This window comes from Tauraco erythrolophus, chromosome 3, assembly GCF_009769465.1.
Source record: "Tauraco erythrolophus isolate bTauEry1 chromosome 3, bTauEry1.pri, whole genome shotgun sequence".
Classification (NCBI taxonomy): domain Eukaryota; kingdom Metazoa; phylum Chordata; class Aves; order Musophagiformes; family Musophagidae; genus Tauraco; species Tauraco erythrolophus.
This window is the reverse complement of record NC_141467.1, coordinates 57,841,325-57,860,362: the sequence shown is the minus strand read 5'-3', so window position 1 is coordinate 57,860,362 and position 19,038 is coordinate 57,841,325. Positions and strand designations below refer to the sequence as shown.

At 42.1% G+C, this 19,038-nt stretch overlaps 1 protein-coding gene across 1 annotated transcript in view; it reads right to left on the bottom strand.

Annotated features, from left to right (window-relative positions):
• The window catches only part of SPIDR (scaffold protein involved in DNA repair), a 207,548-nt gene extending 190,889 nt beyond the window's left edge, over window positions 1-16,659 (bottom strand). Inside the window, 5 exon segments of the mRNA XM_086609310.1 lie at window positions 8,998-9,155; window positions 11,941-12,129; window positions 13,658-13,736; window positions 14,773-14,928; window positions 16,579-16,659. Of these exon segments, the coding sequence (XP_086465436.1) occupies window positions 8,998-9,155; window positions 11,941-12,129; window positions 13,658-13,736; window positions 14,773-14,928; window positions 16,579-16,659 (663 nt within the window).
• Between the last annotated feature and the right edge of the window lie 2,379 nt (window positions 16,660-19,038).

The following is a 19,038-nucleotide window of genomic DNA, read 5'->3' as shown; positions in this document are numbered from 1 at the left end:
GACTTAAAAAAACTCACAAAACAAAACAAAAACCCAACACAGCTGCCTTCTTCCATGTGAGATAAAAACAAGCACAGATAAACAAGAGCTTCATCCATTAAAGAGAAGGAGAAACACTGGAAAAATCTCAAGGGTTTTTAATAACCCCAAGCTTAGCATAGAATAGTTTCTGAACTTTGGTCTTCCTTTGTTTTCTAAGGTATTCTAAATTTATTTCCAGATCTTCACAATTCAGTAGATTCTACAAAGATCCGGTATACACTAACCCTTACCCCCAAAGGAACAGTTCTGTTTTGGTGAAAAGCGACAACAAACTCGTAAGAAGATGAAGTCTAAATAGTTGGATGATTTCGGTACACCTCATGCTTTACTTGTTCTACCAGGAACTGGATGACCTTGGACATCTAAACATCTTCTTTTCACTTAATAGCCATTCTATAAGCGGTACTACACATGCATTTTTTTCCAGATAGCCATGTGTATGTCTTGTAGCGCTGCCACAAACCCCATGACCAGTAAGGTTCACTTGTGAAAAGATGGCAAGCTGCAACTGCACTAGGTACTTTAAAAGGACAGGAAATGTCTTCCTCACCACTGGACTCAACAAACATGCCTGGTAGTAAACGAACATTTTACTTTCCCTGATATATTTGGGCCTTCACCTGGCACAACAAACTGGCATGATGAGCGACAGAACCAGTCACTAAAAGATCACAAAATTATTTTTAAAACAAAGTGACAACCCAGAAGGAAGACTGAACTAAAAGCTTTTAGAGAATTCAAGCCATTAGCCAATCTTCTCTGTCCAGGTCTCCTTCCAGAACCACAGTATTTAGAAACCATATTTATCAGAACAAGAAGTGATTAAGACCGGTCCTATGTATTCTACTAAAACTTCTCTTCCACCCTTTCCTTCAAAAAGGACTTCAAACAAATTCAAACCAATCTCTGCTTCAAACTGGCCTGAGGAGTCCTGAGACATATCTTTAGGAATTAGTTTGAAGGACAAAGTTACACAAATCAAAACCCAGCACCTTTCTCATTGTCCTCCGGGTTCTATGCAGAGTGCAAAACTACTAGCAAATGACCCATAATGGCAAACAATAGAGAACCTCATCACAAGTGGAGACACAAGACAGACAAAAGCCTTCAACTTCTTATCAATGCTGTTAACTCCTTTGGCTGTATCCTGTCTCTCCTTCCAGAGAAGCATGCAGCTGGCAGGCATGTGCTCTGCTTTCCCGCAGTCTTTTCTGCTGTAGCACCAGGCAGGTTACCAACGGGAGACAGACGAGCCCTTCTTTCTTTTTTTCACCTTTTGAGACGGAGGTCAGGGCCCTGGCAGTGCAAACATACACCGTCTTGCTTCTCCCTAGTACTGCTGAAGACTCTCCGCGGTGCTGTGAAGAGAGCCAAGCTGCTGAGAGGTGCCAGGTCTGAGGAAACGCAGATGCCTCCTGCAGCATGCCGCTGCAGGAAAACTAACACGGGCCACTGGAATCTTTAAAACACCAGGGAAACGTGGGGAGGAGGGGAGGAAGACGGCAAAGGGGGGGGGCATTCAACACGTGGATGCTGAGATAGCAAGGCTGTCAGCTGCGCTTAAAGTTGTTGCTCTCCAGAGCCGTACAAGAAAGGCTACGGGGCTCAGCTGAAGCCTGAAGTTAAACACAGCAGAGGGGCTGGATTAACGTACGCAAACAGCCCTGTGCTTCAAACAACGTAAAAATACAGCCTGGGAATGACAGCACAAGCAGCAAGGTCTAAAGTCTGTTTGTGTCACTCTGGTAGCCCCTGCGATCCATCAGATTTTATACACCCAGGATGTGGTACACAGGAGTCTCTTTAACGCTTAGTTAGTAAGACATCCAGGGAATTTCACAAACTAGGCACAAAGAAGTACAGCTACCTCAGTGACACTCTGGATCACCTACAAGAGCCCATACACACACATGCAAGCACCTGCAAGTATGACAACTACGACCAAAGAAACTTCCTTCAGAACAGCCACCATGGACCTTCAGCATTTTCACACCACTGAAAAGACACTTACTGAGCATCAAGACACTCATATGATTGAGGAAGATATGTTTCCCATAACATTCTTTATGTTTCCCATAACATTCTTCTGCAGAAGCTGGCTGCCTATGGCTTGGACGGGTGTACGCTTCACTGGATCAAAAATTGGCTGGACGGCCGGGCCCAGAGAGTGGTGGTGAATGGAGTTAAATTCAGCTGGCGGCCGGTCACCAGTGGTGTTCCACAGGGCTCAGTGTTGGGGCGTGTTTCTTTAACATCTTTATCAATGATCTGGATGAGGGGATTGAGTGCACCCTCAGCAAGTTTGCAGATGACATTAAATTGGGAGGTAGTGTTCATCTGCCTGAGGGTCAGGAGGCTCTACAGAGGGACCTGGACAGACTGGATCAATGGACTGAGGCCAACTGTATGAAATTCAACAAGACCAAGTGCCGGGTCCTGCACTTGGGCCACAACAACCCCCTGCAGTGTCACAGGCTTGGGGAAGTGTGGCTGGAAAGCTGCACAGCAGAGGAGGACCTAGGGCTGCTGGTCAACAGCCGATGGAACATGAGCCAGCAGTGTGCCCAAGCAGCCAAGAAAGCCAACGGAATCCTGGCATGTATCAGAAACAGTGTGGCCAGCAGGAGCAGGGAAGTGATTGTCCCCCTATACTCAGCACTGGTCAGGCCACACCTGGAGTACTGTGTCCAGTTTTGGGCCCCTCACTTCAAGAAGGACGTTGAGGTGCTGGAGCGGGTTCAGAGAAGGGCAACAAAACTAGTGAAGGGTTTAGAGAACTTGTCCTATGAGGAGCGGCTGAGGGAGCTGGGACTGTTTAGTCTGGAGAAGAGGAGGCTCAGGGGGGACCTTATCGCTCTCTACAATTACCTGAAAGGAAGTTGTAGGGAGATGGGGGTCAGTCTCTTCTCCCATGTTATGAATGACAGGACGAGAGGGAATGGCCTCAAGTTACGCCAGGGGAAATTTAGGTTAGATATCAGGAAGAATTTCTTTACAGAGATGGTTGTGAAGTATTGGAACAGGCTGCCTAGGGAGGTGGTGGAGTCCCCATCCCTGGAGGTGTTTAAAAACCGTGTAGATTTGGTGTTGAGCAACATGGTTTAGGGACCCTGACAGTGCAGGGTGAATGGCTGGACTCAATGATCTTGAAGGTCTCTTCCAACCAGATGATTCTGTGATTCTATGATAATAAGCCAATCCAGCTACACTGAGATTTGAACTCCTGTCTCTCAGAATTATAAAGAAAAGTCTTCCCAAGATACTTTAAACCACCAAAGCAAGGAACATCTGAGCCAGCTGGGTATTAGCTGAGTTAGTATCTTCAATCCTGATTTAAAATTAATGGGGTCATCGTTTAACTTAAGAGAAGCTACTTATAACACAGATAGCCACAGCTCACCCAAAAACATGTTGTTTCCTATTCTGACAATCTAAGCAAACCATGGAAACAGAAAGCTGAGAGGGGAACTATTGTTTGCGACTAATGAAAAAGGCTTCAAGGCTTCATTTCTGGATCAGACGATGCAGAGACATCCCTACAGATGGGATGTAGCAGAAAGTAGCTGGTGCACAAGTTCAGTTTTGTCTAGTAGTTCAGGTATACATCGTTCCACCTTGCTGATATGAACACAAAAGGCATCTGTTCTGTACCACTAATGACTTGCAGTCTTTTGATTGACAGGTTTTGCCTAAAAAGCCAACCTGAAGAGCCCTGCTAGAAGAGACCAGTTCTAGTCAGAAAAGTAAGATTCCATTTTTTGGGGGAGACAGGGAGAAGAGAAGCAGGAAAGGAAGACGGATGTTGCCCAGACTGCTTATGCTGTTTCCATGCTTAAGAGTTTTCCAAGATCCAGCTGGATGAAGCCCTAAGCAACCTTGTCTGACCTTGCACCTGACCTTGCTTTGTGCAGGTTGAACTGGAGACATTTTGAAGTCCCTTCTAACCATGAAGTACACATTTAGAAATAACAGTGAGCTTGTGGGTATTCTTGTATATATTCTAATAAGCTTCCTCTGGTAATGGACTGACAAAAATAATTGCTTGCAATAACACAGTCTTATCATTGCCCTTTATCAGTGTTAAGTCATCAGTCTGACAGGATGACACAAATTCCATTTGCCATAATAATGATTCCCTACCTTGAAATAACCTATTTTAAATTCTGTTACACAACAATAGTTTTAGACTCAAATCTAATTACCAAGCCAATGATAGCTATAATTACCATTATAATGGATCAAGAGAGCAAGGACATAAAAGCAGGTCCAGAAATAACAGCAAAATCTTGGCCTAGTCACCTTTCCAGTGATCTCTTCAGAATTTCATTAGGTATGTTGAATCCCCCTCAATGTAACACCACAGAAGGACAGAGTTTATGGGGGTTTTTTAAAAGCAAACTTAAGAAAACAATAAATCCATGAACTAAACAACTGAGCAAACCTTATTTTGACAGATGAGGTGGCCTCAGACAAAAGACATACACACATATACATCCCTGTGCAGGAAGGACTTCTCAAATAACGTGTTCTTCACCCAGGGAATAACCAAAAATTAACCTTTCGCACAACGTTACGATGATTTTTGCACAAGACTCAACAACATCACATCAGATCGCCCACTGTCAGCACGCACAGACCACAGCACAGTAGAGCTGAGAACACGATGGCGATCCATTTAACAGAGTTTTGAAACATGCAAAATATGGCAATTCTCTTTTTCAGTTGTCTGTCATCATACAGCAAGATACTTTGAGGGTATCACTGTTCTATATGTATTTAAAAGAAACAAGCTTTTAACCATGTGGCTTTTTGATGAATTTTCAGCCAAACGGCAGTTAAGATCTGCAGACAAGATTATTAGTGTGCTCTGCAATAAAAAGGGTCTGCTATAACCAGTGAAGCTTTATTAATGGTGCAGAGCAAGTACAGAAGACTATCTAATTCCTACACGAGCAATACAAAGGGCAAAAAAACTCTCCTCACACCAAATCTCACTTGTCTTGCACATAAAGCAGCAAATCTGGCTACCCATCAGAAACTGACAAGTAGATTTAATACATGGGACAAAAAGAAAAGACCATACCCTGTAAGATACCAAAATTATATACTCAACAAAAATGCTGGCCTACTTTAGGGGATTAAGTTACAGAAAGTGTTTTAAGGAGGGATCTGAGTACAGAAGATGATACCATTCAGCGTACAGGGCCAGAGAAAGTTCCCAGTTTAGGGGCAGTATGGCAGGAGCCATGAATACACGTACAAGAGTACTAGATTTCCTTTAATCCCTAGCATTAAGATATTCAGAAGTTGAAAATAATCCAGAGATTAACAATTCTTATAAAATACAGAACTTTAGCTCATGAGACAAAGTCTCTGCACAAGTCAGGCAAAAAGTAGTCATTACTCATGCATAAAATTATGTTAGATCAATTTTGAGGTGATTACTCAGTGCTCTTCTGGAAAACATGTATGCTGAAAAAATAACATTAATGGTTAATCTTTATTTTCGCATCATAGTCTCCCAGAAAAAGGTTAACTAGACATCCACCACAGGCTACTGAAAGCACAGGAACTCTCAGAATAAAACCATCTGGGATCAGGCCTTGCCAGATCTCTGTCCTGCATCACCTTAAGCAAAAATTCAACCAGTTATAGGTCAACGGAAAGTTAACAATGAAAAACTAACTCTCCCATCCCCTAAAAATATACAAAGGAAAGTAAAGCATGACCATGTCATATCTTGCACATATTTTCTTCAAAAATTCTGAATTGAACCGAAACGAAAAGTTAGCTAACAGCTGCTCACCACAAGACCAGCTTCAACTTGCCTTCCTCATTACCCTCTATCAAGCAGCTTTACACGTCAGAGGCGGCTAGCTGATAGGAAAGACACAGCACAGGGACTTGGAACATAAACTGAATCGGCGCTGTAGTTTTACACCCTACAGATAAGCAAGAATTTTATCTTCATAACAAAACAATACATGGAGCCTTTCTACGTAGTTAATTATCACTGAATAGAAATAATTTTCAAATTAGATCTATTGGTATATAAGGGGGAAGAAACACAATAAAGTTATTCTTCTTTTGAGACTTCCCATTAGAAACCTTGTACACTCCTACCATGGGTAAATACCACCATAAAGATATTTTGGCAGCAATCCTAAACCTCCAGAACCTCTTGGTATTTGGCATATTTTGAAGTGGGGTAAAATAAATTTCATGGTCTTTTGATTATCCACACACTCCATTACGTTCCAGAGATTTAGTAAATACCACAAAAATGATGATATATCAACATTTGGCTTTTTTTCCTTCCCTCACCGTGAACTTGGCCACAAAATTAACAGGCCTTTTAAAAGAAGACTCATAAAGCAAATGACCTCCTATAGTGAATACTGCTTTTCTATTCTCTCTCGGAAACCTCTCGCACAGCTTGTCTGCAATTTTTTCTAGGAAAACAGTATATCCCAAGTAAAGCAAAACAAAGACTGCAACAAACGCAGTGATCGCTGGGGATTTACTCTCCTGCATACACCAAATTCCCAGAAGAAAGTTCACTGGCGAGGCTGACCACCCATGAAAATTCCCACTGCATGGCACTCCAACTGAAAAGGGAGAACGGGAAATCTGCAAAGGCATTCTCAGATTCCCAATGTACACATATCTTTTGTAGTAGCACAACTATTCTGGTTAAGGTAAAGAAACTTATTACAGTATGGTTGTATCCAAAAAGCCCTCTCAGGAGCACCATTTACTAATATGAATGTGGCTCGCAACATTTTTCCAACTCTCCATCTACACTGGGATAAATTACGCTGGTACAATAAAAGCGGAACAACTTCTACTGCTTGCACAAATGCATGTCTGCTTTCCCACGTTTATGCAGAGTGTGCGATCTCTCCGGACGCTGTCACCCAGGACTGAAGCTATTGTAAACCGATTCTTCACGAACCTGGAAAAATACTTGGCTAGCTCTCGCTGAACTCTGAGCTACAGACGCTGAACTGCTATGGATGCTGAACTGCTACGGATGCCCGTGTGAGCGAGCCGAAAGCTGGGTGCCAGGAGGTGCCACCGCTGCCAGCGCGCTGCCGCGCACCTCGGCCAGAGCCGCTTCTTCCAGCCTTCGGCCGCTCCTCGGGAAGGCGGCCGGACCCTGCGGTGCGACCCGCTCACCGGGGAACTGCGGACGGCCCTTCCTCCGCGAGCACAACTCGCTGTCATACTCCATCCATCCTCTCTCACAGTGATTTTAATAAAGAATCGATACATAAATTTAAATGAGTTTTAATAAGGGTTTAATCCGCTTCGGTCACAACCTTTCCGCTCCCCATCGCTACCGCCGGCCGAAGCCCGGCCCGTTTCCCTCCCTCACTCGCAGGCGGCAGCACCGCCCCGCCCGGCGCGCCAGGGCCGGCCCGGCGCTGCCCCCGCCGCCGGCCCAGCAGCCCCCGGAGGGCCGCGCCCGCGAGAGGCGGAGGGCGGATCGGGAGGCGGAGGGCGGATCGGATCGGACCGGATCGGCGGGCGGGGCCGCGCCCGTGGCCGCGCAGCCCGGGCCTGCGGCGCCCTCTGCCGGAGCGGGCTCGGGGCGGCCCGGCCCGCGGCGGGAGGGAGGGAGCGGCTGTCCTCCTCCGCGGCTCCAGCGCCTCGGGAGCGCCGGCAGCCAGGCATCGCCGCGCCACGGCTGCCCGAGCACGGCTCCCTCCCAGGGCTCCGCCACCCCCTCCCCGTCCAGCTGCAGTTCGCCCTGCTGCCAGGTGCCCACCGCCCCTCGCCCTCTCGCTGGGCTCCTCTGAGAAAGGCCAGAGCCCTCCTCGGCCTCCTCCGGGCCGGGCGAGCCCAGTCCCCCGGTGTGCCCGCACCTGCCAGCCCCGGCCGGCTGGGCAGCCCGCTGTCGGCCTCGCCCGGTGAGCACGGCAGGCGCGGAGGGTCGCCGGTGCGGCGCTTGCGGACGCAGGCAGCTGCCAGCACCAGTGGTTAAACGGGAACTTCGCCTAGGATAGTGTCGAATCCCGAGTCTTTTAGTACAAGTCATTTCGCTGTAAGACGCTAAATAAAAGTCAGAATTTCCGCCATCTATTCTATACTTGATACAGCATGCCTTCTTTATAAATAAATTTGTATTTTCTACAGTTAAAAAAGTAATACAGTTAAAAAAGCATCTACCAAATCTTAGCTGGTATGATTCAATATTTACTGCTGCCCCTTTCCTGAGCTCTTCAATCCTCACCGCTTTTCAGTGATGTAGGGGCTCCTGTAATTAGTCCCTTATCTCATCATCACTCTCAGAACATGCTCTATTCCCAATATCTGGATTTTATCTAGTCAAGGTCTCAAAGTACTGCAAAGAAATAGGTAACTGTCTCACCCACCATGTTACAGGAAATGTGGACATCAACATGCTACAGGCAGCCAGGGGCTGCAGAGAATTCACATCGTCACATCTCTGGTGAGAAACCTACTCACTTGATCACCTTTTTGTGAACACACTGATATACAAGAAATTCTATTTAAATGTAAGAACAAACTTCCGTACTGTGAGGGTGACCAAGCACTGGCACAGGTTGCCCAGAGAGGTTGTGGAGCCTTCATCCTTGGAGATACTCAAAACCTAACCGGACGCACCCCTCAGCAACTGGCTCCAGCTGACCCTGCTTTGAGCACTGAGGTTCAACTTCATGATCTCCAGAGGTTCCTTCCTGCTTCCGTCATCCCATGATTCAGTGACCACACTACCAAGCTCTACGTGTGGGGCACTGTTTGGTTTTGAGGTTTGGCAGTCACAGAAAATGCCTTGAAATTCTTGTGTACAGAATGCCTTCTGGAGAGATGAGGTAAGCAAAAACCTCACATTCCTCCAAATTAAACGCAATCAAATATGAATACACTGCATAATTATAGTAGAAGCTTTTTTCTTTTTTTTTTTTTTAACCTGAAACAGTTCCTTACCTTACAAAGCTCATCATTCTCCTCTTTGACAGGCAGAGAATTAAGATTTGCGCAGGAGTCTGAGTCTGATATCTCCAGTGAGCTGTCATCTTTTCCTGATCCATCGCACCTGTTGGTGGAATCACTATCCTTCTCCCAATCAATTAACTCCGATTCATCTAAAGTAAAAAATTTGTAAAGAGTTTTTCTTAGTCACCATATATTAATCGTAAGCATGAAGTGAGAGTAATACTACAGTTATCCCAAAATTAGGAAAAAAATGCAGCGTTATTTTTTACATAAGTTGAACTGATCCTTATATTCAACTATTTTGTAATCCTGTCTCTCATAAAAGTTAAATCCTGCTAGCAGACAATCTTCTGTGAAGAAAGACATAAAAGTTACATTCAAGAAACAAATTTCAAAGCACTGCCCTTAAGGAGGCAGTATATTTAACTGCTTAGGTAGGTAGGGTTGTTTTTAGCTTAGTTAATAGTTTTCCTTGATTTAGTTAGGGGTCTTTTTGCCCAGTTGTGTTGGATTTTCCAAGTGCGGTTGTCACGAATTAACTGTTCTAAGCAAACACTTCAGACAGTGACCTGGAACAGCTGAAAATTTGGTGTAAGTTAACATCTGCTATTAGTGCTAACCCTCACAGAGAAATGAATAAGGTAGTTGAAATGGTCACCTCCTAAAGCACTGTGGCTAAACACACACGTCTGCAAATCAAACCTCAAAGCACATTCAGACAGAATTGTTTAGGATAAATTAATAGAAATGCGCACAAGAAAAGACAGACTTTAAAATAAAAAATGCTAAAAAATGGCAATAAACAAAGACATGCAGACAGAGATGCAGAACTGTTCTTTGACCATCCTCATGACCAGGTGGTGTTCAATGCAACTCCAAAGTCCACTCATACCTCCGAGGATCTCCTGAAGGCAGTGGAAGCCTGAGCTGCCATAGCAGCCTCAACACCCTTCAGGTCCAAGTGCCACAAGGTACTGAGAGGAAGAACCTAATTGTATTTTGTATAAATGAGCACGTTCAGAGGAGAAGGGATAAAAGCTGTTTTGGTTTTGCTTTTTTGCTTTTGTAAATGTCACATTTCTGACACCAGAAGAGTCATGTACAGGGGAGAGGCAGCAGCGAAAGCAGGCACCTGCAGAACGCTCCAAGCATCTGTACAGACCCATGGAACTGTGGCAGTACCTTCTGGACTTGGCAGTGCTACCGTACTCAAAATCACCAGTTTCTTCATGGAACTTCCAAACTCTGAAGTCACCCAGACAAATAAACACACAGCTCCTGTGTTTCCTGCTTTTTCACACACATGAATGTATTTCTGTTTCTAACTACAAGAAAGCTTCATCAGAATTTTTAGACACAGACATCAGTGACCAGGTAGCACAAAGAGGCCTCCCTTAAAGCTGTGTGGCAAGCTGCATGCAACTTGTGACAGTCATAAAAATTCCTTAATAAAATACAAGGCAATCAGTTTTATCTTGTCACACTCAAGTACTAACACTGTCTCTGAAGGTGAATGTCACGTGAAAGGCTATGTCACTTTTAAAAATACTTTCTCAGCTGTTATCCCCATATTGACAACTGTACCTGTATATGCACACACACAGGTACACGTGTACAATACTATAACTAGCGTATATGATGGTTACTTGAAAAAGCATCGGAATCACAGTTCTTTTACTCCTCATGGCTTTCAGTAACTGCTTCCAACATATTTTTTTGTTTAGAAGAAAAACAGGAAATGATTGGATTTCCTGAGTACTTTCAAGGAGATACATAATGTATCAGGGTTTCTTCATTTACACAGAGAAACCAAATTTTGTGATCTTGCAAGAGTAAAAATAAGCCTGTGTATTGACTCTTAAAAAAAAAAAAAAAGAGAGAATTAAAGATTAAAACCTGCAGGATATACTTGCAGGAGACAACTGCAATAGAGCAGGTTAGAAAGATTACTGGTGAGCATTAGATTGCAGTCTAGAAAATGGACAGTCTTACCATTTCAAAAAGAAAGAAAATTACTAGGAATTACAAAATATGACCATCAGATATGTCAACAACAGTGTTAAATCAATGACAAAAACATAGATGAAAGAGGGTGGAAGATTTTGAATTTTTCTTTTAAACCAAGGGAGCACGTTTAACTAAAGTCACGCGCAAAACAAAAAGTAAATCAGTCAACCTATTTGCTCAGCCCACAGCAGTGTTCGAACACTTTGCCAGACATCCAAGACGTGAAGTCTAGCTATAATACTTCAAATGTAGCTGAAATATTACAAAGCTAAAATGATTTATTTTTCTGGAAGTAGTCACAATGAAAATACTTCCTAACAAGTTCTAATGCAAATTAAACACGATCCTAAATAACACTTATGTAATAGAGCACACAAGTAAAGATTTTCGGGTCTTCAGCTGCACTTTTAAACCAATTTCTCTCCCCTCTGTCATCCCCTGTTCCATGAATTTGAAAGCAAGTCCTAAGAACAAACCTCATGGTTGTTCACACAATACAGCTAGCAGGGGAAACAAGGAATACTGTGTACTGAAATGAAAACTCCCACCACAGAATATGATGTTATCTGCAGCTGCAAAGTTTGCCACATCTAGTCAGTAGATGCAGACAGCAATAGCACCAGTACAACAGAGTAGGCAGAGAAAGCTGTTCAATATACATAATATATTGAAATGAGCTGACATGCTTTATTCAATGTTGTACAACCTGCCCAACTATGCTCCTTTACTCCAAGGCTTAAAATTTTTGTACATAATTCATACTAAGAGCTTATTCCATACTCAGATGAAATTGATGTAAAAATGACAACTGATTTAACTGAAGTAGGATTAGATCATGTCATTTTGTCAGAATGACGAAGAATTTGCATTACAGCACTTGAAGCTGACAGAAGGTTTCTTGACAAATTTGCTTGCGTTTGGACTTACCTTCACTGCTACTGTCCTCTAACAATAAATCATGTCTGCTAGGCGATTCCTCTCTTTTGGAAGCATGATTTTTTTTGCTGTGTAACCTTGGAATCAATGTTTTGTTTTCATCATCTGAAAAATCACTGCCACTAGAGGTCCATATTATGTCCTCAGCCTCCTTTGAGCTTTCAGCAGCTGCAGCAAATCCTATCAAAAAGAAGTGTAAAGTGTTAAATTGCTAGACAAATGTGATATTGTTAAAAATAAAATTATTAAAAATTAAACTTTATTATTTTTTGAACAGGAAAAAATTATCCGTTTTGGCACCAGGCATCAGAGATTAATACGGAAGCATTAACTCACATGTATTTCTTATACATACACATATTATTTTCACGTTGGTTGTCCACAATAAATGCTAACACTTCATTTTACACCACGAAGCTGTCAATCAGTCCATCAGCACAGTGAGGACAAGTAATGACTGTCTGACATATGGTCCTCTACACACAGTCCTAATCCTCTCACATGTGCCCTTTCAAAATAGTAACTGGTTTAAATAATGACCATCCTGAGAATTCTGGGTTTGGGATTTCTCTGACTTTATACAACGAATAACAAACAAATAGAAGTATGCCATCAGTAGAGATTATTCTCCAGTTTTGACCTGAGAGAAAAAATTTTTAAACTTTTCAGGAGTAAGGCAGAATAGCTGTTGTGTTTTTGAAGTGAGACATTTAAATTCAAATATCTTTCTCCATCATTTTTAAAAACAACAGCAAGGAGAAAAGGATTAATGCTTAGCAGTGGAGCATAAGCATGCAGAATTAGCAACCATATGAAGACAGAATTTTCCACTTCCTACAGCTACTGAAGTTTTTTTAGGTAAATGGGAAGTCAGACAACTTCTGTGGATTTGGAATCGGGTGGGAGGGCCCAGCAGAGAGAAACACAACCATATCTCCTTCTGTAATACATAGAGGTTCTTTTTGGAAATCTGGAAAAACATGATTGTGAGCCCCAAAAGGTAGATAAAAAGTGCCCAGTAGGTCAGTCACTTAACTCCGGAGGCAGCACAGCTGCTGGAGCAAGAAGGAATACAGACTGAAGAAGCCGCTTCCCCCTCTTTCTTTCCTTTCCTCTGGACTCGAAAAGGGAAAGAACTGGAGGGAGTTGTTAAGTCCATCCCCTCCTCCTTATTATGCCTAGAGTTCTTTTTTTAATCACAATATTAAACCGTCTCAGATGCATACAGCAGACTGTGAAAGCAGGAAGTTGACAAATTCTGGTTTTCTATCTATTGCTCGTTCTTAACAAAATGTATGTTTTTTCTCATGCCTGCTTGTCTGTCTCTAGCAGAATAATTATTTCACTCTCTATCTAGACAGCTAAGGGTTGTTTTTCATTCCCTCCTCTTAAAAATGTGAAGAATTTAAACATCCTGTCCCTGCTAGAACATGCACTATATACAGCATCAGTGATGCTTGTTTCATCTGTTCAAGAGCAATAGCTGAAGTGCCTGCAGCTTCACAGAATGTGTTTCTGGCACTCTAGGTGAAGAGAGACACCCAATCACAATAGCATCACAACTGTGTATCTCTTATCTAAATTAGCTTCTGATTACAATAACGGAAGAAGAAAGCAACCAGTATTTTGAGCCAACTTCTACCTTGATAAAGGGCAAAACAAAGTGACAATCTTCTGACAACGCTAACATGAAATAGTTATAGCATACTTGCTGCACTTTCAGCAGATGTTAACAGCGGTCCAAGATGCTTCTTAATCCTGGATTTCTTATCAGTAGATCTCAAGGACTATATTAAAAAGAGACAGAAAGAGATAGATTTAATCATCAAGACATTAAAGACAATTTTAATATGTAGTAATACACTCAAAACTATTGTTATTCACCCACCACAACTTAGCAGCACAATTTGAAAACAGTTTTTCTATCTTCTACTGGACTGCAATATAATGAATGAGGTAATAAAGCATGACAACCGTAACATAAAAGCTGAATTCTCATTGTTTTGGAAAATATAAACTTACTGTGACTATGACAGGAATCATACCTGATCTTGTGAAGAATAAGACCCATCATTTTCAGCACTAAAATGTCAAAAGTGGGCAGGAAAAGCACGCTTAATAAAGCATGTGCCCTATTCAAAGGTTACAGAAAGAAGCATTCAGTGGCCCTGTCTCTGATTTTATTAAATCCTACAAGCTATACAGCACTGTGACTGCTCAGTATCAGAAGAAGAAATATAAACGCAAATTGGCTGAAGATGATTTTCAGCACAAAGCGCTTCTCACTCAGAGCTGCCTGAACGTCTCTATTCATGACCGAGACCAACACACACGCACAAAAATTATGCATAATTTGATATATCATTCAAAAGAGCATCTGCACCAAGATCCACATCTGCAGGGTCATCAAAAAGCAGGATTTTCTACAGTGAATTCATTATTGCAAACATACTCTTTAGATCTAGCAAAAAATTGTCAGATGTAAACTAGAGTCTTTTCGTTCCATATTTTTTAGGAAATGCAGTACTCTATCCCAAATGTCAAATTATTTTTGTATCCTTCAGTGTATTATCGAAATTTTCCAAGTGATAAGAGCTATCTAGAACACAACATATTAACGCATGCTCAGAAAATTACACTAACAAGACAATGCCCTTATGTAACCTTGCTTTCCATTTTTGTCTACTTTGACACTTTTAACAATATGCTGTTAATTGGGCAACAACACATAAAAGGACTACATCTTATAATTGAGTCAAGCATGGAAATTGGTTTAACTGTCAGTTCGTATCTCTTTCTTACACTGTTAAGCCAGCATTTTACCTCCAGCGCTGAAGTGCTCTGGAAACCATCCCCACACCTAAGCCATGCATTGGAAATGGAAGTAGCAGCCACTGATGTCCTGACATTTGATTTTTTCAGCTGTAAGGGTGTCTCATCTGGGAAGGCTGTGCATTCTGCATTCCAAAATCGCTTCCGCTATGGGGAAAAACAAACCCATTAAAAACACTGTGTACATATAATTCTTTTCAAGTTAAATTTACTTAATCTAGACTGCCCTTAAGTATTTTCTGAATACTTAAAATCATAAATTCCAGTTTTTAATGAGTTGGGTGAAAAAAGTCTTGAACACTTCCAACTATTGTTTATGCAACACTAAATAATAATACCGCTACCAATGTCATGGGTAAATTTAACTTTTGCTAAGTACACTACTTTACGTTCATCTAAGTTACATTTGTAGTACTGTTAATTGCCCAATGAAGCTGAAAATATTATCCTAAACAGAAACAGCTCAGTAAAATACACTGCAACTAAATAATTCCTTCAAACTCGCGTTTAATTTGATTTAATTCTGTATCACGCAGGAGGTCAAACTACATATCACTATACAACTCTCCATTAAAAAATAACCAAGTAAACTAAAAAACCCAGACTCTTTCAGCTTTAAGAATTACATTTGTTTTCATAACTATTTCTCAAAAAATAGAAAACAAAGTGTTGCCTTCCCCTTACATGGGATGTCAGAAGTCATTTGAACTATTAGGTAAGCCACAGAACAGGATGCTGATTAGCATCCAGTGCAAATTTCATGCAAGAGATTTTAATGTCTGAGAATAGCTGACGCTGAGACAATTGCCTGTTATCACATACAAAGTTATCTTTCAGATTCTGTACCAGTTCACACACATAAATTGATCTTGAGCACAATAAACATCTTAGCCCACTACGCTACTGACATTTATCTTAAAAAACGTTGAGTTGACTATATCATCAGCCCGAAGATGTCTGTCTGTCTTCTGATATACTTTCTCTCAAGCAACTGTAGTTCCTACCTATATTTAAGAATTATTCCAAAGTTACCTTAATCAGCACATACATTTTCAGGCAGGCTGGTCAATCAGGATTGCAATATACACATTGAACTAAGAAATATAAGCAAAAACAAAATCTTTGGCAACTTTTGTCCATTTCGTAACTGATCGTTTGTGTTTGTTTGCTCTAGATCCTTTGAGCTCTCACAAGAATGCAACACATACTTTCCAAAAGAATAGAGTGAAGAGCATTTTGCTTCATCCCTCTGGTCAGACAGTCCTATTGTCACATGGTGAGAAGACTGAATAAAACAAGTGGGCTTTGCAGTTTCCTCTGACGGCAGCCAGCCTTGCCAAAAGCCTCTTCTAAAATCGCTGGGGGTATTTACACCACAAAGCAGCTACTACAAGAGGTCATTATCAATCACCAAAGTCAAATTGCCCCCATAACTACTCCCACAGATATATAAATGAGAAGTACAACCTCGAATCTGATGTGGTATTCAATAAGGAATTAAAACCACTTTTAAAAGCACATGATACCAAGTAAGGAGGCTGAGGCTAAGGCACTTTAAACAAGAAAGGCTAACATTACCACACAAAGAGAATTTAAATTCTGCTTTCCTCCCACTGAAGATGCTGGCCCAAGTCTCCATTTCCAGAGTGCTTAGACATGAACCTCTACATTGTACTATCCTCTCGGTAAGTATCTCTATCTTCTCTGCACAGAAGAAAGCGTGGATGGGGAAATATTAATAACTGAAAGATGTCAAGGCTCATTTTTGGATTCTCCAGTTGGAGACATACGCCTCACCTCCATGTCCCCAGACCGGATGGCTTCTGCCAGGCTCAGAGTTAGAAGTACCATCAGCAGTGCACCAAGGCTCAAAACCATGCCACTGCTCTAGTTTGTTGGTTTTTTGTTTGTTTGTTTTTCAACTTGAACCAGTGCTGGAATCCTTGCTTATATGTATGTTTTTGTAGCTTCTAGAAGATTTTGCAAGATACATTTTACAGACAAAAATTCACAGCATGAAATGCGGTTCATCTATGCTTATTTCTTAAAATGGACATTACAGTTTTGAAGAATGTGTATCTGTGCCCACAACAGCACTACGACTTGCACACAGGTTTACAATACACTGCTTTTGATGGTCAATTAAAAGCAGAAACAGTTGCAAATAAATGAAAAAAACACACAAACGCATGCACAAAGACTTGCATAAAACAGGCTTCACAATGTATTTCTAGTGTTAGGAAGCCTAACAAACATAGAAATAGATAATTACTCTCTGTTAAGTTTCTTATCCATGTTATTCTTAAAATCATGAAATCCCCTATTTCTCTACACTGTGTGATACCAATGGGAGCAAAGAAAGAGCACAGTGTAAGAGGCAGGGGATGAACAGCAGAACACAGCAGCTGAGGTACAGCCAGTGGGTCACAACTGTCAAGATTTGGGAAGGCATTGCTCTGTAAAAACAGGCAGGATAAAAGCTACATACTAACTCCTCCCTAGGTAAGAAGTGTTAGGGTGCGTATAGAAAGGGTATGCTTACAGGTGACAAGATTAAAAAAAAAGCGGACTAATACAAATAGAACAAATAGCTGGTTTCATGCTTAGATGGTATTGCTTATATTTAGATTGTTAACGTGCAATGTGAAGCGGCACTGGGATTGACTTTTAAACAGCTGGAATGTTCCTTCAGTGGCACTGGACAATCACGGCTGTGACAGGCAAAAAGAAGGTTTTAATAGTTAACGACTGTTGGCAATAGAAGAGTGTTAATTAATCCTCCACTTCGCTAGCCTGTATAAGGGCAGGGCTGCTCAGGTTTTCAGAGCAGTGCTACAGGGATGCCTCAGCGCAGGACAAACCAGAAACAACTGGAGTCCCTTCTTCCCAAGCATTCAGCACTCCCAGACTCCATGTAGACATAGTGACAATGAACTGAACTGGCAGGAAACTTCTTTGGGAAGAAGCATTAGTTATCTACAGCTGGCACAGCAGCAGAAGAGAGGATATGAGGACCAGTGGGACCACTCCACCAGCTGCTTGACACCGCATCAGCTTAATTATAACCTGAAGAACCGTTACTACTGCCCACAGCTCTGGTTAATTACCTCTTCATCTCATCATGCATCCTGCTCCCCAGGTACAGGAAAATCTGAGCGTTTCTGCTACCACCGTACAGAAATTTGTAGGCAATATAGTCACTGAGGAAAAACTGAGAACAGTTTCTGACGTCTCAGAACAAGAAAGTAAAGAAATACACCCTCTACATAAGATGTTCTTCAGCTACTGTGAATTTCTCGTGGACAGCATTTGGAGGGAAGGGAAAGAGAAGGACTTGTGATTGTTGATACTGACAGCAGTGATTTACAGCTCCATGCCTTTCATGCAGACACCTTTCCACCATTTCCCACATCCTACATCACCTTAAAAACCTGAAAAAGCAAACTCTAAAGACAAGTCCTCTCATTCCAAACTCCTTGACTATTTAAATCTCTCCATATGAATATCTGATGTGAACGCTGGAAATTGGACCTACAGCTTCAATCCACAGTTACTGAGGGGGGAGTTTGCCACAGTATCACTGCACGCATGCATATATATGTATGGGTGCATGCATATGCATTCATACACACACCAAATGTTTTTTTAAAGAAAAACGTGCCATGTAAAAAATATATCATTTCAACATGCATAAAGTAATGTTTATATGGTGATATAAATGTGAAGCACACAAAAGTATTTTTATTAAAAATCTGTAATGTGAACATTGTGTGCAATAGAAGAGTGTTAGAGATATGCACAGATAGGCTGTTAACGTGACATGCAGTTCAGAAGAAAAATTCTCAAGGACACAAAGGACACCAGATGGGTCCCTCTGGATAAAGACCACAACTCAAGTAATAGAAGGGAAACAGAGTGACTGCACTTCCACACGCAGCTAGTGCTGCCATGCTTCAAATTACAGCTGCACTATGGTAGCAGGGAGCCAGCTGCACGGCACCAAGGAGCGGGTGCGAGTGAGCTGGGATCAGCCCTGCGGGGCCTCTGTTCGGCTCTTTGCCATCGGGCACAGTGGGATGGTGCTCATGCCCAGGAGGGCACCTTCACCCTTCCCCTGCGGAGCTGCCGGGACCACTGCTCCGTGACACCCTAGCACAAAGGTCTGGTGTCCAAGGACCTCTGCCGCAGGAATATGCCGGCTGGCATGCAGAAACGGAAAGTTTTAAAGGCTCCTTGCTTCCACTCCAGCCTGCTTCA